The following is an 18,625-nucleotide window of genomic DNA, read 5'->3' on the forward strand; positions in this document are numbered from 1 at the left end:
GTTAAAATACACAATTTCATTATTGAGGGTCTACATATGTTCCAAATTGGGAATGTGCAAACATATGCATATGCTACTGTTCCTTAAAAAAAAAAAAAAGAAATTAATAAAGTAAAATACAGACTACATGAACAGCGTCAAGTGTTTCTTTAAATTGCATTAGATCTCACTAGCTGTCTGAACCCGTGTAAATTCCTCTTAATTGCATGTTCTCTCCCTGAGCACTTTGCATTTATACCTTCTCTTGTTACTAGACAGCAGCAGTTAGGATGGCCAGTAAATGAGTTTTGACTCATCCCATCTCATCTCTGCTTAATAAAAGGGGGGAATAAAACAAACAAAGAAACAAATCACACATTCTCTTACACAGACAGGCATTAACTGCTTTAACTTGCAAATATTAGGAACACTAACCCACTTGATTAAAAATTTAGTGGTGGACTCCAGTTATTTATCCAACAATTGGCCTAAACAGCTGAGTTCTAACATAATTTTGCTAGTAGGAAGTTACATAAGATAAGATCCCCACAAGGTTTTTAAAAATGGTTATATACACAAAATGTGAAGTTTATGACATGGGTAATTTTACTGCTCAAATAGAAATAAAAAGAGGAATCTGGAAATAGGTTGAGATACTTACAGTCACTCCAACAGTACACTTGCACATACAAACATACCCTTCATCTGACTTCAGTCATTCTGAACAAACTCGGAAGGCATTTTCACATCCAATATTGAAATAAAAACTACATACATTTACAATCCCACCTCACAAGCACAAACTTTTCAAACAAAACTAAAGTTTTATATAGTTCTATTGCCCAAAATGTTACAAGCACTCAACATGATTTATCCACTTTCAACACACAAAGTTTTGACTCATTATCTTGTTCCAAAGAGTCATTACTGCTTTATAGATAGATACTCATCATGTGACACACATGGAGGAGTCTAAATATGAAACATTTCCTCTAAGGTTTGTTCTGTAGCTTTCAGAAACCTGGTATTTATACAAACTATAAGATGATGCACTTAAAGGATGATAAAGTTAAATAAAAACCATGGGCATCACACGTGACTTTAAAGAACATCTTTGGCAGTCTATAGAATCCATTGTTTAGTTTGGTATTCTGTAATTCACTATTTCACTCTTAAAATTCAAGTTAGTTTAAAAATCAGTATTTAGAGCAACAATGGAATGATGCTGTATCTAAATTGCATTCTCCTGATGATAAAGGACACAGATATCTGATACAACCTGTAAGCACTTTACTGCTACAGCTATTTAATTTGAGAATCTGGTGCTGGCTGGTAATCTAGAGAGAGTTTTGGTTAAAAAATGAAAATTTCAATGAAAACATTCAGCCAATCTGATCTTCTCCTTCCTACAGAATCACAGAATCACCAAGGTTGGAAGAGACCCCAAAGATCAAGTCCAACCTGTCACCACAGACCTCATGACTAAACCATGGCATCAAGTGCCACATCCAATCCCCTCTTGAACGCCCCCAGGGACAGTGAATCCACCACCTCCCTGAGCAGCCTATTCCAATGGCTAATGACTCTCTCAGTGAAGAGCTTTCTCCTCACCTCCAGCCTAAACTTCCCCTGGCACAGCTTGAGACTGTGTCCTCTTGTTCTGGTGCTGGTTGCCTGGGAGAAGAGACCAACCCCCTCCTGGCTACAACCATCCTTCAGGTAGTTGTAGACAGCAATAAGGTCTCCCCTGAGCCTCCTCTTCTCCAGGCTAAACAACCCCAGCTCCCTCAGCCTCTCCTCATAAGGTTTGTGCTCAAGGCCTCTCACCAGTCCCCTGTGATAAAATACAAAATGCTGCCTATTTACAAACAGGCATGGTAAGCAGGAAAGCTAATGCAAAGCGATCTTCACTTCCCTCTGCCCAATGAGATCTCTTCTGCAAATTACAGTTCTACTCCCTGTGAATATGTCAGAACCATGATTGTCATCAGCAGATTTTGTTCACTACTAATGTTCTAAGGAAGCAATTGATAAAGGTATTTTTAACAAAAAAATTGAGATGTAGAAAAAAAATTTTCCTTCATTGTATATGCTTGGTTATTGACAACAGCTTCTTCTGTGCTTAAAACTAACTCCCTGTCTTAAAGGGAGAGACATTTGTAGTTTCCAAGAGATGCAACCAAAACCCTACTGATTTACATAATAATAAAATTCATTTTAATGCATCCACCAAACTGCAAATGTAAATATTTCAAAATATGTTCATGTTCATCACTGAAGCATATATTTGAATTAATATGGCACTGAAAACAGACACACTAAGCAGGCATTTGAATAGTCCCTTACTTCTATGATACATTTGCAATTTGTCAGGACTCCCTTGTAAGATGCACTACATTTTCATTTATCTTCCTATTCAACCCAATCTCCAGTGGTAAAGAATTCATCTGTGCTGCATTTTAAAATAATAGGTGTGGGGATCGAAAGACTTTATTCATATTTGAGACACAGAGTGTTGATGCTAAAACTTTCTTCCACTCATTAGACAGAACAGTGACTGAAAGGATGGGTAACAATTTGACAGAATTTCTGTAATTGCCATCTTATTATGCTGTTCACTGCACAAAAATACAACGGTATTGCCTTAAAGGGTTTACAGTCTAATTAAGTAAATCAGAAAATAATATATTGCCCTTTCTACATGAACAGGCCAGATAGAGTTGGTCACTGACGATCCTCCCATTTTGTTGGTCAGCCTTTAGTCCATTGTTTCCTACTCTTTTGGCATCTCCCCAAATACAAGTTACCAAAAATTACTTCCAGCACAAGGTACACGCAGTATAAGCTTATGAAACAAATCAAACCCACAATCACATATTGAAACACTTACTCAAGACCTTCACATCCCAGAGAAACAGTAAAACCTTTCTAGATGCAAAATCACAAGCGTGGTACTCCCCCATGCAGTACCAGCATCCCATAGCTGCTGAACCACAGTGCTGAAAAAAGGAAATCTTTTTAAAACTGTGATGGAGAGGGAAGTTCTTGAAGACAACTATTTCAGGCTGGGGAGAGTAGTAACAGTCTTGGAAGAATGATCCAACATGATATTCAGCCTTCCTGTCTAATCAGCATAAAGGCAAGAGCACCTGTGAAATACAGGAAATCAAAAGTAACCTGAAAGCAGAGCTTGGGCATAAATGATTTGAAATATTTTGTTAAAGGGAGTTTAGGAGACCTGAGACATAGCCACACAGAAAAGGTTAAAAACTAGTGGGGGCTAAAGTGTTTTGAAAAACATACACTGAAAGTCAGAGGTCCTGCTGAGGTAGGAAAGTGCGAACAATTGCTTTTTATCCACACCGTTTTTCCTTGCTACATTTACAGTCTCATTCTTCAAAGTTTAACAGATTTCAGTACTGGAGGAGGCTATTATTGATAATCTGCATATCTTTATGCACTATTTTATGCAATAATTCTGCAGTAAAATTGCAAGTTCTGTTTGAGCTTGAATGCTTCCCAGTAGACCAATTTTTTTTTACTTAAACAGGTTTAAAGTGTAAACAAGTAAACAAGTTTAATATTTTTCTGATAAATTAGTCCCACCTGTCACTCAAAGGCAACTTTACCAAGACTACCTCTACTAAACCTTGCCTTGATAACTCTTGAATTTACAAGCTGCCTGCTACCAGTTCCTATTCCTAATTAAACCCAGAACTAAGGGCAACATTGGAGTAAATTTTACATGCACTTTTCTGTTTCCTATTGTTCCTTTCATGTCTTCTGTTTTGGCCACTGCTTGACACAAAGTATTAGGCTGGCTTGGACCTTGCTGAATCAGCACTGACATTTTTATGTACCTTTTAAAAAATTCAAATTTACATTATGAAGACACACTGGGCACATAAGATTTTGTTATGTGCAGTTTCCAAATGGAATTGAAGGAACATAGGGACTCAAGTAAGCTTACCATTTTCCTTGCAAAATCTGTACTCTTCACAAAGTAGCTGAATAGGAGTCAATGAGGTCAAAAGAAATTGCATCCCAAAGATATATTTTACAGACTTCACCTCAATCTCAATACCTCCTTAAAGTTCTTTCCTCAGTATTTATAGAAATCTTGAACAATCTGCTATAGTACCATTCAGCCTGTGTCCTGGCACAAAGAACACATTTCTACAGCTCTAGGTTTTATGTATTTTAAGCATTCACAATGTTTTAGAATTAAATTAAAAATATTTCATAGGAAAAGTAATACTGGGAAATGACTACTATGAGGTGCATAACTGGCTTCCTTACTGAGCATTCAGTCTTACTACTGCACTTCCTATTTTTGGAAAGCCCCTTTTTGAAAAGCTGATAAAAACTTTTATTTTGAGAAAACCCATAGAAAGCTGTGGTTCAGATTATAGAAGTGTCAGTTGACTCGCACCACCACTGGAAAATGAAAGTGCAATTTGAAGAGTACATATGTACAACTAAATTGTAAAACTGAGAAGTTGAAAGATTTCCTGTGCACTAAGTTCCATTAAAAAGATAGTAATAATAATTGTACATGGATATGTGTCATTTGAGAAGCCTTTATTTCCTTTTGCTTAGACGAGTTTTACCTTCTCAGAAATGTATTCCAAATATACTCTCCTCCTGGCAGAGGAATCTGTCAGTTTTAAATGAGACCTTTGCATCTTACTTTCTCCATCTGCCTGAGTTCACATGTGGATAATCCCACTTGAAATCCATTTTGGATCTTGGTAAATAGAGACTTCCACAGTAGTAAGTCACAGCAGAGAGAAGACAAGTTTTGAAAAACTGTTATACTGGGTTCACAAATACCTATAGTGATGAAATTTAGTTCTGTTTTATGAAAAAGCACTGCAGAAAAAACGTTATCTGCTTTGTAGCTGGACCAGTGCTACAAATTCAATTCCATTGCTTGAAGTAAGCATTTTTGAAGCTATGCTTATGAAATTTTCCCTGTTAATAAAAAGCAAGAGCTTTATTAAGGAATAGTCCCTTTAAAAAATAATATATATCCGCGACATTAAAAGTAATATGATTCCATTACCAGGGCAAATATGACCTGAGACAGTAATGCAAAGGCCTACCTCCTATCTCCTCTCCACTTCAATTTAAGACCACAAAGGAAACAGGAGTTAACAGTGGAGCATATTCCAAGTCCTGAACTCAAAAAAAGTATGGGCTACTATGACCCAGACTTTGGAAAAGCACTGCCTGAGAGATGAGAAGGAATTGCATGCTATCAAATCAACAATCTCAGAGCAAACAACAAAAAATTAGAAGTGAAGGGGTTTGCATGACAAACTCGGTATGCAAAATTTGTACCTTCTGACCCAAAGGAGGCTTTTTTGCACTTTCCCCAAAGCTGGACTTCCCATATTATAAAGTATTATAAGTGCTAACCACTTCTGAAAGCCTGCTATACACAGATACTGAAGGGATGCACACAATTTCACAGGTCAAATACTGCTCTCAGATGGGAGTGAGTGAACAAGATAAGGATTTGAGCTTAAAACCAAATCAACCAGAAGCCTACTGGTGATGAATTAGACAAAGACTCTGTCAGACGTTCAGTTGCCTGTCTTGTATACATGTCCAAGAACTTCTTTCCTCTAAACTGATCTATGTATTAATTCCTTATCTGTTTGATATGCAGATCACTAACACTAAGAAATGGATATAGGTTCAGTAAACACAAATGTGTTGCCTAACGCATAAAAATGCACAACTCATGTAGAAAATAAACTTCCTTCATTTGTATTCTGAAGGAGACTATGTCCTAATCTGCAAATGCATTTCAGCACAGAGAAAGCCTCTAAAGGCTGTAGATAGATATTGATAAGAGAGATAAAGGCAAATATATAGATCTTTCAAATGAATGCTTTCTTCTTTTTCTAGGTAGATAAAACTGAAAGAGACAGAATTAACATAAATATAATTTTAAAATTAAATTGACTAGTTTTCAGGGAATAGGGAAAAACTGGATCTATGTAAATCATAGCTAAAACTCAACATCTGTGCAACATAAGGGACTTAAAAACACATAAGTACTTTTACTTGTAAGCACCAGCTACTAATCACAGTTTCATATTTCATAATCTATGCATAATATAAGTTCCTTACATTCAGAACAGAAAAGGATGTTGAAGATGAAAGCCTGGAAATAATGAGATCTTAATCCTTAAACATTAACATGTTAAATTAGCATCAGTCATTTCTCCCTCATTCCTTATGCAAGTGTCACAATTCATTTTTCCAAAATGTCATCTTAGAGGTAGTCTAAACTGACAACATAAAAGATGCATTTAAAAACAAACCAAAATACAATAAGCTAAGATACCATATTTTTAGGAACAACAGGTTGTTTATGTTGACTCCCATTTTAAGTAGTATTTCAGTACTACTATTTTTATTTGAAAAGAAAGAGGGGCAGAAAAGGAACCAAAAAACCCCGAACCCAAGACAAACAAAACCCAACAACAACAATAACGAAAAAAGACTCTCCTGTATTGTTTATCCATGTTTATGACCCAGACCAGAAGCACTTAAACTACTAAGCAGATGGATGCCATAGAATTTTTCAAGCTGTGAAAATTGAAATAAATGAAGAAGGTGGGGCAGTATCATGCAACTAGCATATTAAACAGTATTATGTAAATACTACAGTTGGTGGTTTTCTTCTTGATATGATCTGGTGAAAGCCCTAGTAGTGAAAGGCATCACTGCTGATTCTATGCATAATAATAGCAACTATATGGATAAACTTCCTCATTCTCTCAACTATCATATATTACTATGGAAGTATTACTTTAAGAACAATTGGCAGAGGCTCCTCAGATGATAAATACAGTTTACAGACCTCTAAATAAAAAGTGTCATATGACAAGAGGTTTGATGGAATAAGGGAGGTGGTGGAGTCACCATCACTGGAGGTGTTTAGGAAGAGACTGGATGGGGTGCTAGATGCCATGGTTTAGTTGATTAGATATTGTTGGATGATAGGTTGGACTCGATGATCTCAAAGGTCTCTTCCAACCTGGTTAATTCTTTTCTATTCTACTCTATCCTATTCTATTCCATTCTTATTCTGTAAGATTAAAATTATTTGAAAAAAAGCATGGCATCAACTGAACATCAGAGCTGTTAATACAACATACTCAGATAAACTATAAACAACATAATGTCTAAATAAAACATTTTACATGTATGAGCATGGACTACAAAGTTTCAGCATACTTTGCACTCAATCTGTATAGTGTACCAATGCCAAGAATTTAGCATGACACACACAAGTTTGAATCACTTTTTATCTACCAATTTCTTTGCAACAGACAAAAGCAGAACAGGCAATGTTTAAACTACTTACAACTTACACCTTAATGACAAAAGACCTGTTACAGAAAGTGAATTACCCACCACCAAAGCACTACAGAATACACTTTTCCTCTGAAGCAACCGCTGGTAGCCCCAGAATATCATAGTACCCAGGGCTCCCATTTAAAACTGTCATGTTCACTCAAGCTATACTGCTTTTCTCTCCACTTTGTCTTATCCGTTTTGCTTGTGCAGTTAATGGAAAATATTTCATTTGCATCTTAAAGTATTTAATTAATCATGCACACTACAATTTATGTTCCCAGAAAAAATACATTTCACATATTCTCATATGGATAAATTGCTTCTTCAAGGAACGGAAATTAGTGTTTTAAAATATTAATTAAAACTTAAATTAAATTTCTTACACTTAATTTTCATGCATTACCAGTAGAGAAACAATGTCTCTAGAATTATAAACAACATCATAACAAATTTACTCAAAGTTGATAGGACCATAAATCTTTCTTCTAATTAAGCATTTTTCACAAATTAAAGATGGCTAAGGACTAAATGGATACAGCTCCTTCACTTGTGTTTCCAAATCCTGCTGTTTACAACTCTGAGACAAGTAGAGGCAATGGGGAAAAGTTCAGAATCACTGGGCACTCACTCATTCCCATTCAGACCCTTCCTAATGAAACCCTATGAAGAAACATGATGTAAACAGATACTCATGTTTCATTTACTGGAGGAAGAGGAACAAAAGAGCAATGGAAGCTTGACAGTCATAACCAAGTTCTCATAAAGTCCTTATGTTACTGTAGACATAACTAAGGTTGCTGAGAGCTAAAACTTGCATATAGAATCATAGACTGGTAGAGGTTGGAAGGGACCTCTGGAGATGGAATTCAACTCTCCTGTCAAAACAGGATCCCCTAGGGCAGGCTGCACAGGGATGTGTCAAGGTGGGTTTTCAGAGTCTCTAGACTCCACAACCCCTCTGGGCAGCCTGTTTCACTGCTCTGTTACTCTCACACTGAAGTAGTTTTTCCTCATGTTGATATGAAGCTTCTTGTGCTACAGTTTGTGCCCACTGCCCCTCATCCTATCACAAGACATCCCTAAAAGAAGAGACTGGTTACTTCTTCTTGACACTCACCCTTCAGATATTTGTAAATATTAATAAAATCTGGGGAGCCCAGAGCTGGACACAATACTCCAGATGTGGTCTCACTAGGGCAGAGCCTAAGTGCAGGAGAACCTCCCTCAACCTGCTGGACACACTCTTCTCAATGCACCCCAGGATACCATTGGTCTTCTTGGCCACAACAGCACATTGACATTCCATGGTTAACATTTGTTCACCATGACTCTAAGGTCCTTTCTCCATGGAGCTGCTTTGCAGCAGGTCAATCCCTAATCTGTACTGGTGTACGCCGTTATTCTTCCTCAGGTACAGGACTCTATACACTTTGCCTTGTTGCTTCATTAGGCTTCCCAGCTCTCCAGTCTGTGCAGGCCACACTGGGAAGCTTTCCAGTGTATCAGCCACCCCTCACAGTTTTGTATCACCAACAAACTTGCTGAGGGTACACTGCATCCCTCTGTACAGGTCACTGATGAAAGATGTTGAACAAGACTGAATCTGGTACTGATCACTAGAGAATACCACTAGCTACAGGCATCCAACTGCTGTTGGTCATGACCCTCCAAGCTCTACTGTTCAGCTAAGGCTCAAACCATAAATTGCCTATATGAAGGAAGTGAAAGTATGTGTGGAATGTACACAACCCAAAAAGAAATTAATCTGGCAATTTCTCAAAGCTAAACTTAAGGGGGGAAACCCCAACAGATAAAATAAGAAAGGTACATAAAGTTACAATCTTCCAGTTTTCAAAAATGCATAGCCCTCAGCAGATCTGTATGCCACAAAATCACACACACACACACAAAATCATAACAATACAAGTGGGAAGGCTGAATGAAATTACCTTCCCTAAACAATAAAGCTATTTGCATTTAAGTAGCATGCAAACAGTAATTATGTTTTGTATTTGCATAATAACTAAAACAATCCATTTACAACAAGATGTGTTCTATAGAACATTCATAATTACTAACTTAAACTAACCCTCAGTTTATATACAGAAGCTGTGTTAGTGTCACAGAATCTTCTTGGGGCAAAACCCCAACTCTTATTACTGTAACTTATGCCTTGCCATTGAACTGAATGACTCTGTAGATACACATAACCCATTAGCTGATACTTTATATATGTTAGTCAGTGTTGTGAGTCACTACAAACTGTGGTTTTTTATATATTATATGAAAACAAATTGATTTCTTATCTTAGATGGATAGAGCCAAAGTTTGATACAAACATTCTAAACTATGTTTTCCTCCTCCCTCCCAACTTTTTTTTTCCTATATATAAAAGTCAGTATTTTGACCCATATTTTTCATGCACCAGTTAACTAGAAAATTACAGAACCTGAAGAGCTCAGATAAAAATTCATCAAGGGGATTAAAACAATGCATGCCTCCTCCCCATGGTAGTATGAGAAGCTGCTGGCATGTGAATTCAAGACTCTCAAGTCTTTGAAAAATGAGGATCCCTGTTTTTTTTTTATTTTGTTAACTAATTGTTAGAGAACTGGAAATTGCTGGGGTTTTGACTGTGTAATAGGTAGCTGCTTCCATAAAGCACATTTTTAATTTTGTAAGAGCTGGCCTGTTTCCCAGCAGCACATTGATTTGTGGGACTACTACTTAGAGCCCCTAGAGCATAATTAAATATTAAGCTCCTCCTTGATGTATGCAAAATCTGACTAAGAGGATTAGTAGACACACTGAGGGTGGTTTTCACATATTTTCTGGTAATTGAACACTGCAATATCATTAAAGTTATCTTTATTCAATAGAAATCAACATTCATCCTTTACAATATCTGCTACCCCTTTTTGTACCAAGGAATGGAAAATGCAAAGAGAAATCCCCTAAAAGCAAATCCCAAAATCCTTTAACCACATTTCCCTACAATCACATCCCTTTCCCTTTTTTTAAAGAAAACCCAACAAACGAAATGTCCTATTGTTTTCACTACTTCGCAGACTGAGAAAGGATGACCAAATAAATAAAGGTGTAGCAAAGCTAGAGAAATTGATAACTACAGACACAGCAGACAGACTGACATAGCAGTCTAAACACATTTGAAAGATGTAATTCCTCATGCCTACTTTTTGACCTTGCTTCACCCTGGATTACCTATCAACCTGATCAAACTTAAATTGTGCTTCAACATTCTCTTCTGCAGAACAGTGTTGCTTTTGAAAGGTCTTTGCAGCTGAAGCATTAACTTACATGAGGAAATTGCTTAATCAGTGCTTCGCCAAAAGCCCATATACAAATCTCTCTCTGCAACAGCCATGTAGGTACTGAATTTTGCAGTATTCTTGTTTTACTAACACACCATGAAGGATTGTGAAATGCACAGTTTTCAATATGCCATTTTATTATGCTATTTTCCCTGTTTGTTACTTCATAAAATAAAACCCATCAAATAAGGTCATCACTTGCTTTTTCTAGTATCAGCTTGTATATGGGTATTTGTCACCAGCTGACAAGAGGAAAAGAAAAAGAAAAGAAATTGTTGAAGTGGTGGATAGGTCATTTGTTTTATTGGACATTTCTGAAGAGCTCTGAATTTCGATGACTGGTACTTAACAGACAAACCAGGTTGACTCTCCTGTCTAAATCACAAATTAGTTACCTAGCACAAAATATTCAATGAAAACAAAGGTTTCTCATCTATCACATTTAGCTTGAACTGACAGGGAGATTAGAATAACTTTTAAATGCATTCCAACAAGATTGTTGTACTTGCACTCTGTAGCAGAAATTGGAGTGAAAAACCCAGTGATTTTTATATATGTACATATAAGCACATTGCTAAGCATGAAAAGTATTTCTGAACCTAGCTAAGTAATAAATACTACATGCAGAAAATTTTATGCTACGGTGTTATATATACATTTTTATAACATTAGCTTTGAAAGGCTTGAGCTTATGTAGCACACTACTTACACTTTTTATGACATGGGTTCTTGTACTACTTGCTTACTCATCAGCAAAAGAGCAGAACACTGAAATGATCAGCAACTCTGTGTTATGAGCAGATGGCCTGCTACTTATAGTCCATACAAACTTCCTTCCTCACAGAAAACAGGTATATTTTGCTGCTTGAAAGTAGGAGCATTATAAAATTCCACCAGTTCAGGAAACTGGAAGTGTTAACTGTTTAAAGGGGTAAGAACTAAACAGGCTGGAAGACTGGACCAAAAAGAACTGCATGAGGTTTAACTGCTGTGCTGCACTTGGGTAAACATAGGTAGAGACAGCCAGGATGGGGAGCAGCTCTGCTGAAAGGACCTTGGGAGTCATGGTGTGCAGTTGGCTACAAATGAGTTAGCAGCATATGCCACATACTGAATTAATTCTGGGAATATCATGAGATAAAAGCAAATGGAGGTGAACTTCTCATTGTAAAGTTATATACATTTTGATTTACCAGTTTATTGGAAAAAATATAAGTGGTTTCAACTTACACATTTCTCAAAATAGTGTATGAAGTCTCAAAAGGTTTCTGTCAAACACAGGTTCTTTTTCTGTCTTCTACAGACATGTCTGAAAACTATAATCTACCTGTAACATTTTTTTCCTTAAAAATACACTCTAGCTGAATCTTTCAGACAGGAAATGCTTTTGGATTGGAAAGTGGGTCACAGGCAACACAAATACTGACAAAGGACTGAACTGAAGATAAAGAATCCAATCATAGACAGACACCTGAAGAACAATTGAGGAGTTAAGTGCTGGTATTACTGTGAAAGCAAGAGAAAAAGTAATTTCTAAAGAAAGAAATAGATAAGCATTTTCCTTTTAAGATTTTTATTAGGATTATTCCTGTGGATGATCTTAGCATAGTGAGTCAAAACTGAGATACTGCTTTTTTCTTTAAATATGAATATAAAATGTTTTGTGCATACTTTTTCTAAGGAACTATTAGAAATATTCTATTTTAGTTCTATACGGTCTTGGCAGAGGGGGAAGCATTTAGCAAATGGACAAAAAGTAACTCTGCTTCTGAACAACTCTACATGCATCAAATCATATTCATACTATTTCAAAATGGCACAAGCTTCAAAGACAAGACTGCTTCTTCCTGTTAAACCTTCAGTATATCTTCATTGTACTTAGAATAGAATAGAATAGAATAGAGTAGAATTAACCAGGTTGGAAGAGACCTTTGAGATCATCTAATCCAACCTATTATCCAACACTATCTAATCAACTAAACCATGGCACCAAGCACCCCATCAAGTCCCTTCCTAAACACCTCCAGTGATGGTTACTCCACCACCTCCCTGGGAATGTAGAACCTTTTAAAATATTGGTATTAAGCACTTCACCGTAATGAGTCATGAAATAAAACAGTTAAAGTATTAAGGACCATCAATAACTTTTTTTTATATATGGATTTTTTAATATTCTACTTGGCAAAGTCATTTTCACTTGTGAATATTCACTTGATAATCCTTAATCAAAGTCTCTATTTTTTAAATGTAATTTAGGCATCTCGTCCTTTCATTCAGTTGGAAAGTTAATCTGGTTTAAACTTGAACTGTGTCTTTCTTAGAAACAAATAAATAGCTAAGAATAACTCCTTTCACCAATGATACTACCTTATTTTTTTCTTGACTGAAAAACACTTAGGCATTTAAAACTATGAACCATTTATAAGCAACTATTGTCCCTCAGTTGTTAGGTGCTGCCTCTTAAGAGGTAATAGCAGACTAACTACAGTGAAAAGCACTCCCAAGCAATCAAGTCTTTCCATCTGAGAATATACTTAACATTCCAAGTACAGATTCATGGAATAATACTTAAAGACCCTAGATTTAAAACGAAACAAAACAAAACCAAACCAAAACAAACAGTAGTCAGTAATGCTCCTTCCAATTTTGCCTATAATGTCACACCAAGTAGAAGATAAAGAGGAAAGACAAAATTTGCAGGAAAAAAAATCATCAGAGAAGAATACACAAAAGCTTCAAAGTTAATGCCTGCCATGGAGAAAAGTCATCAAGTGTCTAACCAAATTCAGTATTATGTAGTCCTTATCCCAAATAAAAGCTGAAGGAGTCTGCTACCTTTTCATAACTTTGTCTTTCAAAGAATCATAATGAAACTTGATTCCAAAGCATGGTAGGATCAATTCCTATAACAAGAGGACACATCACAACCATACATTGCAAATGAGCATTTGCTGTTATAATCTTTGCATAAAAAAACATCTTATGCTATCATTTTAAGCCATCAATACCAATACCGTTTTTTCAGGCCAGCAAGCTCTGAGAACAGCTTGCGTTCTGAAGTACACAAGCAGCTTGTTATCCTCATCACTGAGATGAAAAGCTTGTTCAAGAATTTGCAATACTCTGATGCGAGGCTTCACTGCTAAAGAGTCATCACCACAGAAAGGTCTCAGCCACTCCAGAAGGTCATCTGAAGAAACTACTTTCTCCCTGTAATTAAATAATACTGTGTTAAACAGTCTTTGGTAATGCTAATGAATGTACCATAAGTATATTCCAAGCTGTTAACAAGTATATTCTACACATAACAAACAGATATCGCTGGTAATGGCAGAGCTCATCTCTGAGACTGCAGAGAAACAAGCCCTGCTAAATTAGATGTCTCAAGCTAAATAGTGTAAAAACATTTTTTCAACCTCAAATAACCATGTAATACTGTACAAATCCATGTATACAGTTACACATTCTCCTGCATACTATCTTGACTGCCATTTGCATCCCAATGGTGCTGAATTTCAGCACCTGAAAAATCAAAGCCTTTTTGTGGTATCTGGTCCTGACTGATACCTGTACTTCCACACAATTTGACTAAGGAAAATTAGCTTGAATGCTTGTATTTAAGTATGACCTTTTTTTAAGTGATGCTTATTCACATTGCCCTATATACACTTTATTTTCTTGTTATTCCCTTGTTCCCTTCTTTACACGCCACATACAAACATTACTTTCTCCTTACTGTAACTCTAAATATTTTTTTCTGTACCATCTCTAGTCAGTTTGATTATTCTATGTTCTAGCATGAAAGAAAGAAAGAAAGAAAGAAAGAAAGAAAGAAAGAAAGAAAGAAAGAAAGAAAGAGAAAGAAAGAAAGAAAGAAAGAAAGAAAGAAAGAAAGAAAGAAAGAAAGAAAGAAAGAAAGAAAGAAAGAAAGAAAGAAAGAAAGAAAGAAAGAAAGAAAGAAAGAAAGAAAGAAAGAAAGAAAGAAAGAAAGAAAGAAAGAAAGAAAGAAAGAAAGAAAGAAAGAAAGAAAGAAAGAAGGAAAGAAGGAAAGAAGGAAGGAAAGAAAGAAAGCTAAAAAAACCCCTTAAGTTTTGGGAGGGTTCTGACTTGAGTAATTCAGAGAACTCTTAACTAAATAATTTGATTCAAAAAGTGTATTATACTCAAAACATTTGAACTTCATGACAGCATTACAGATTATCATGAATTTAACCAGCAGCACACAGTTGCAGACAGAATAATCTGTTACATCCCTTAAAGGCTTAAAAATAGCATGCAACAAATCCGTAAATGCTATTCTGCTACTTTATGGTAGTATTTTAAACTAAAGTTGTTGGTTTGGTTTTTTTCTTAAAAGAAAACATTAAGAAAGTGGTTCCAGTTGGAGTGTGATTTACAACCAATGTCCTCTTATTTGTCTTAACAAGACAGATGGGAAAGTAGTATCAGGCAGAAAACACCAATTTAACCTGTCTTGCAGCTGTGAAATAATAAACATTGACATCTTAGGTTTTCATATTATAAGGATTTCAATTTTACTTATGCTTTATATTGTGTGAATGATGCTGTTAGCACAGAACTTCAGCTAAATTAGATATGCCTCTGCTGAACAGGAGGTATTCAAACTGTAAATTAGAAGTTTCAGAATTAAGAGGACCTGCTAGAATATTTCATGAATTCTGTAGAGCTCTCACGTGATGTTTATACCTATTTTCCTGAGGGAAAGATTTATACTTTGTAAATGGAATAGCTGAGGTTCAAGGCGATAAATAAGGAGTATTTCAATGAATGTAAACAGTATCTTGCAATCACAATTACTTTTACTCCAGCTTGTTTCAGCACTGAGGAAGTATACAAGTAACAGACTCCAGGAAGTGCACCTCAGAATAAAATCCTACTGAATCTCCCATTCTGCCTTATTTATGATATCCTAAGGTCTGCTGAAGATTTTGACATCTATTTGGTCTACTTCAGTATGCAGTATTTAACTAATTTAATGTCAGTGGGGAAGCCTCCACACAATAGTGTTACTGGTTTTGTGTATCAAACAGTATAGGGGTTTACTGTTATTACAAATTATAAATGGCTTCTTAGTTTATACATCTGGAAAGAAAACAGATTTTTGGTTTTCTTCATTCCATGCAATAGAAAATGTCAGAGAGACATACAGACCTGAAATAAGGATGTCATCAACAGAAGAGAAAAAATACAGTGAAGCATCATACAGCATTTGTGAATTTTTCTGCACTGTATCAATATGGACATATTTAGACATCTAAATTCAGACATCTGAAAGTGAGTCATTACTATTTTTAATTTATCTACTAAACTAACAGAAGAGCAGTGAAGTATTCCTGGAAGATATGCAATCTGCAGTAGTCAGAAGAAATATTATTTTCTCAAATCACCATAATACAGTTATCTAAACTTTTGGTCTGGTGACTTGCTTTCTTCTGAATGATGAATTACAGGCTTCTGTCAGGGCTTAGATTTTGAACCTGACAAATACCAGTCCATTACAGAATGAAGTCTTAGAAAATTAAGTGCAAATCCATTCTATATAACCATAAGGAAAAATTATCCACATTCAGTATCTCTCTTTTTTTTTTTTTTTTTTTTTTTTTTTCTTTTGTGTGAGAACTCTCTTTCGAAGTCTTAACCAAACAATCTACACAGGAAATTCTTACCCTTTCTCACCACTTGCATGCACTGAAGAAACGATGCCTTCTAGGATTTGAAGTGGATCTTGCACTGATGTAGATGAGGCATCATTTCCACTGTTAAGGGAAGAACTAGAATTACCATTAAAATGGTCCCTCATATCACATCTGATTCTATCCACTTGTAAGATTTATATGAATGTAAATAACTACAGTATTCCACAAATGTTTTGTCAAGAGTTATGAGTGTTGACAATTTTGTCATTTATTACTTCAGTAAGACAAATATATTGCCTGAAACATGATTATACTATATGCTATAGAGATCTTAATTTTTATAACCTTTAATGTATTCCTGCATTCAGAACTTTCAGCTTTTCTATTTTCATCTTAATAGGTGACTAGCACATCAGCAGGCAACATTAGGTTTGAAATCAACACAACTCCGTTCACAACACGACTCCATTCAGAACTCATGCAAGGTAACTTGTTTTATGGTGAAACCTTAGCATTGTCTTTTTATATTGCTATGCTGCACTCATAAATACGATACATGAGTAGAACACCTGTAACACCAGCCTTTTTCTCAAAAAATGTTACATATAACTATCACAGAAATGCCATTCTTAGTAACATTGATATCATACAGGAGATAAATTTATTTTAAAAGATTACTTTTAAATTACACCCATACTGCAGAAATGTGGAAATGGTAAAACAAAACAGAACAAAACAAAACAAAAAATATCCCAGTATTAAAAGCATTTTATGCAAGCATAAATGGTTTCAAATTTGGTTTAAAATATTTTTTTTTTAAGAAAACAAAATTAAGGTAAGTTCCCAGAGCAAAAACTGATACAAGCCGTTTCATTAATGTTCTGTTTACAGGCCACACTTCAATTATTCTGCACTGTTAAGTTTTTTATGTTGTCTCAATTTAGTTTCTAATAAAAAGACATTAACAAAGGGCATTATCACAGCTTATCTAAAGAAAACTAGAATACTTAAAAAGCTTGCACACTAAGAATAGAATGATGATTGAAATACAAAAGAATAGGACATACAGAAATGTAGATCTTATAGCTCTACTTATCCTGAATTATCTTTAGTGTACTTAAGTAACTTCCATATCAAAGGAGACTGAGCAGCATACTTTTTTCTTGGGCTTTTTTTGGGTACTCTCAATTTTGGAGATTGGCTTTGAACAGTCCTAGCACTTAGCTCTTCAAACCCCCTTCATCTCTCTTACATGAAACGAAAGCCATTAGCTCCTATCACAATCATGCTCTAAGGACTTAAAAATCTCACTCGAGTCAAAAGAAAAATGTACACAAGAGCTGATGAGCATTTCTGAAAACAGAAAACCACTGTTTCAGACCGTACACCTGTGTAGCCAGTTCTCAGGTTAAATAGATGCATGAACACTTTCAGAACACTTCAAGTTTGTCATACAAAAGAGTGGTACTATTCTACTAAATAGGAGGAAAGGAGAACAGAAGGTGAATCCAAGCAGTAATTTACATTTATCTAGAAGATGAAAGTACTTAAAAATCTAGAAAGATTGAAAGCTAGTATTCTTAAGCTTAAGCATGCCTTTACTGCAAATTTGTTATTGCAACTAAAAAGCTCGTAAGACAAATAATCATGTCAAGTTTCCACTGATTAACGCCTCATTCTTAAGAATTAATAATTAAAAATAAACATCTACTAATAGAAATAAATGTAATTAATGAAGGATTAGTCTTTGACACAGATTAATGTTATTTTAAGCATGTTTTAAACATCAGGACAGAATTCAGTGATCACCTCAAAAGTCTTAAGTATGAGATTGAAGTAATCACACTGATAAAGGCTTATTGTGATTTCACTTCTGTTTTAGAAAATGTGATGCATCAAGCTCCTCAAACACAATGAAGTAAAAAGAATGGTTGTAAGGAGAATAAATTAACTTCATCTAAGACTTTTAACCTAATTATGGCATTCATGGAAAATATTTTATATAGTCTTATTTCTCCAGCCTTATTTTCCACTTTCTGTTGTATTTCCTCTACTGCAAAAATAAGAAAATAATATATTGTTGGTGTGACCATTCAAAGCTGCGGAAAAGGTCAATGCCAAATCATCTTTTCTGTCAGAAATACCATGAAGTTATAAAATCCAAGTCAAAAAATAAATCTTTCTGATCCCTGTTCAAGTGAGATGAGAGAGTAAAAAAAATCTGGTGGTTTAGTCCTTCTGAGATAGCTACTCAGTCTAATAAAGCTAGTTTTACCTTCT

General features: G+C 35.4%; 1 protein-coding gene across 1 annotated transcript in view; it reads right to left on the minus strand.

The window, feature by feature from the left end:
- The window catches only part of NBAS (NBAS subunit of NRZ tethering complex), a 151,576-nt gene that overhangs the window by 25,807 nt on the left and 107,144 nt on the right, over nucleotides 1–18,625 (minus strand). The window contains exons 47-48 of the mRNA XM_009909471.2: nucleotides 16,376–16,465; nucleotides 13,703–13,898 (exon numbers count right to left, since the gene is read on the minus strand). Of these exons, the coding sequence (XP_009907773.2) occupies nucleotides 13,703–13,898; nucleotides 16,376–16,465 (286 nt within the window). The remainder of the gene's footprint in view (nucleotides 1–13,702; nucleotides 13,899–16,375; nucleotides 16,466–18,625) is intronic.

The sequence above is a fragment of the Dryobates pubescens genome, chromosome 3 (genome assembly GCF_014839835.1).
Source record: "Dryobates pubescens isolate bDryPub1 chromosome 3, bDryPub1.pri, whole genome shotgun sequence".
Taxonomy (NCBI): domain Eukaryota; kingdom Metazoa; phylum Chordata; class Aves; order Piciformes; family Picidae; genus Dryobates; species Dryobates pubescens.